General features: G+C 33.2%; 1 protein-coding gene across 1 annotated transcript in view; it reads left to right on the plus strand.

Annotated features, from left to right (window-relative positions):
- Rp2 (RP2 activator of ARL3 GTPase) overlaps positions 1–2,134 on the plus strand; it is a 30,960-nt gene extending 28,826 nt beyond the window's left edge. The window contains exon 5 of the mRNA XM_010643486.3: positions 416–2,134. Within this exon, the coding sequence (XP_010641788.1) occupies positions 416–499 (84 nt within the window). The 3' untranslated portion in view covers positions 500–2,134. The remainder of the gene's footprint in view (positions 1–415) is intronic.
- The last annotated feature ends 824 nt before the right edge of the window (positions 2,135–2,958 follow it).

Consider the following 2,958-nt stretch of genomic DNA (forward strand, 5'->3'; position numbering starts at 1 on the left):
TTTTTTCCCCTTACCTCTGCCCTCCCTTCACCCCCTCCTCCCCTCCCCATCTACAAACACTTTATTTTCATCTTTTCATTCTCTCACATTTTTTTTCTTTTCCCTTTTTGTTCTTCCCCTACGTATCACACCTTCCCCACATGTGTAAATACCAAATAGTTTCCCTGGTGTGAATATTCTGCAACAATGCATAAGATTCTAATAAGATTACTCACAAGTGATTTTTAAAAGGGTTTAATTTACATTACACCTACTGAAGCCATATTGCGCCGATTCTATGGAAAATCTATGAATTAAATAAATGATGTACCTTAATTTCTTTTAAATAAGCTTGTGACTGTATTCTGTGGTGACGTGGCCTTTGGCACTTTGGGGTCACAGTACTTATTTTCTATTTATTTTCCATTTAAAATAGATGTTTGTATCAGAAAGCAAGGAGACAGCATCTGGAGATGTAGACAGCTTCTACAACTTTGCTGATATACAGATGGGAATATGAAGTGCAATGTGGAACCAAGGACTTGGTATTAAGCCCTTTCCAACTCTTGTGTATAAAGTTTGATAATCTGCTTTTGTGTATTTGCAGTGATTTCTACTAATGCTAAAATTGTTAAATGTTATTTTTAACAACATTGAATACTGCATCATTTTAATAATTCATTGGATACTGCAACTATCAAAATAGTTCAATTAAATAGTTTCAGTCTGCTTAAAAACTATTTAGCCCACTTCAGTAAGCTCGCAGTTTTCCTTTGCTTATAATACTCTTATTAGAAAATAAAGTGACTACCAGTTCATTATTTTAATCCTAATTGAATGTACTTTCAAATCTCTAATAATTTAAATTTTCCAACTTTCCTCAGTGCTCCATGATATTTGTGTGAGAATACATTTCACTGCTTATTTTATCTTTTTAATTTAGAGGGATTTTTTACTGTTTGTTTGGTTAAAATGAACCCATTTTTTCATGTATACATATCTAGTTAAATAATTGCCTCCTAGTTGCATTAAATGGCTAATGAGGCTTTGTACATGAATTGACATACTACTTTTTAAAGAAATAAGTGGTACATGGGTATAGTCCTAGCCAATCGAAAGGCTGAGGCAGGAAGATCGCTTAAGCTCAGGAGTTTGAGGATCGCCTGGGCAACAAAACTAAAACAACAACAACAACAAAAAAATAGGCATTTGATAACTAGCTTTGCAAATAAGTCTAATAAATTATGTTGGCATAGCATTGTAAGACTTCCCCATAAGTAGTATGACCATTTGAATAAATTGCACAATATTTTCTTTAAGTACAACTGTTAGATGTCTCTTCTGCTTCTGGTAAGAGAAGGTATATGCAATAGTAAAACTATAGAAGCCTAACTACCAGCAGTTTTTTAAAAGGTGATTACTGTTTGATCAGCCATCTCCTGGGCTACCAAGAGATTCAGAACAAAACTTTGTGACTTTGAAATAAGCATGATGATAAGCTATGCAGATTATTGAAAAGCTTGCTACATTTATCAAATAATGTAAATATAATAGAATTATTTTGGTTGCTTTCAAAGCATTATTTCTCAAATCCACCTGATCATAGTACTTTTCCAGGAGGCAGGGTAGAACTATTTATTCAAAAATCCACATTCATGGGCTGGGGATTTAGCTCAGTGGCACTGCGCCAACCTCGTAAGCACAAGGTCCTGAGTTCAATCCCTGGTACCACAAAAAAAAAAAATCCACATTCTTGGACCCAGTCCTCAGATGCACAGATTCAATCTTTAGGTGAAACTCTTTCAAGGGCTATGGTATAATCAGTTCAAAGGGTGTTGATAGGTTGATCATGTGTGAAGGTGCTGAACCTGTCATCCACAAAACATATAGCCACTAATAGGAAAATAGCTTCCATGAGCCTATTTTATTTATTTATTTTTCCAGTACAGGAAATCAAACTCAGAGCCTCACACAGGCTAGGCAAGTGTTCTACCACTAAGCTGCATGCCAGCCCCATAAGCCTATTTTTAAAGGGTCTATTTTAAAATTTGAAATGTAATTCTATTTTGATAAAACTAAGACCAAAAATAGCCACTTGTAAAAATTATTTGTTTGATTGTTACTAAAAATACCTTTTTTTTTTTTTGGCGGAACCAAGGATTGAACTCAAGACCTTGCACTTGTGAGGCAGGCTTGGGGGTCACTGAGTTAAATCCCTGGCCCCTAAAACTACATTTTCATGTCTCCAATGTTTTTGGATATTTTCAGGTTATCTACTACATTGAATTGCATGTTAATATACAAAAATAATGCATTAGAAAATTCTTCACTTTAATTAGTAATATTGAGCACCCACACTGTACCTAGCTCTGTGCTAACCATTAGCACTGCACCATTTCATTTCTTTTTTTTTTTTTATATTTTTTATTTTTCCTCAGTACAGGGATAGAACTCAGGACTTTGCTCTTCAGAGGCAGGCACAGCACCACTGACCTAAATCCCTGGCACCATTTTATTTCTTTTACCAAAGCAGCCTGTTCTAAAAAGTCAATATGATTTTATAAGGTGCAAATAAAAATCTGTGACAGGTTTAATGTATCTGTGATCATAATTTACAAATAATCGCAAATAGTGGTCAGAGGGCATTAACTTTTACCTTAGTTAAGCTACATTAAATATATTCCTATAGTGATTATATTATTAAACATCATTATTCATATTTAAAATAATCACAGTTCTTTTTTGTTTTTGAAAATAAAATGCAATGTCATGCAAAGATATAGATTGAGTTCTTTATTTTCTATGGTATTTTAGCAAACTCAGGAATAATAAGGAAGATGTTGATTTAAGATTTTCCATTAAATTTAGTATCTGTTAACCAAAGCCTAAAATTTTTTACTGTCCAATTACATGAGAGATTTTAATGTTTAGTTTCTCTTCTCTCTCTCTTTTTTTTTTTTTTTTTTTTTTTTTTTTTTT

This window comes from Fukomys damarensis, unplaced genomic scaffold (assembly GCF_012274545.1).
Source record: "Fukomys damarensis isolate Sample0158 unplaced genomic scaffold, DMR_v1.0_HiC HiC_scaffold_39, whole genome shotgun sequence".
NCBI lineage: Eukaryota > Metazoa > Chordata > Mammalia > Rodentia > Bathyergidae > Fukomys > Fukomys damarensis.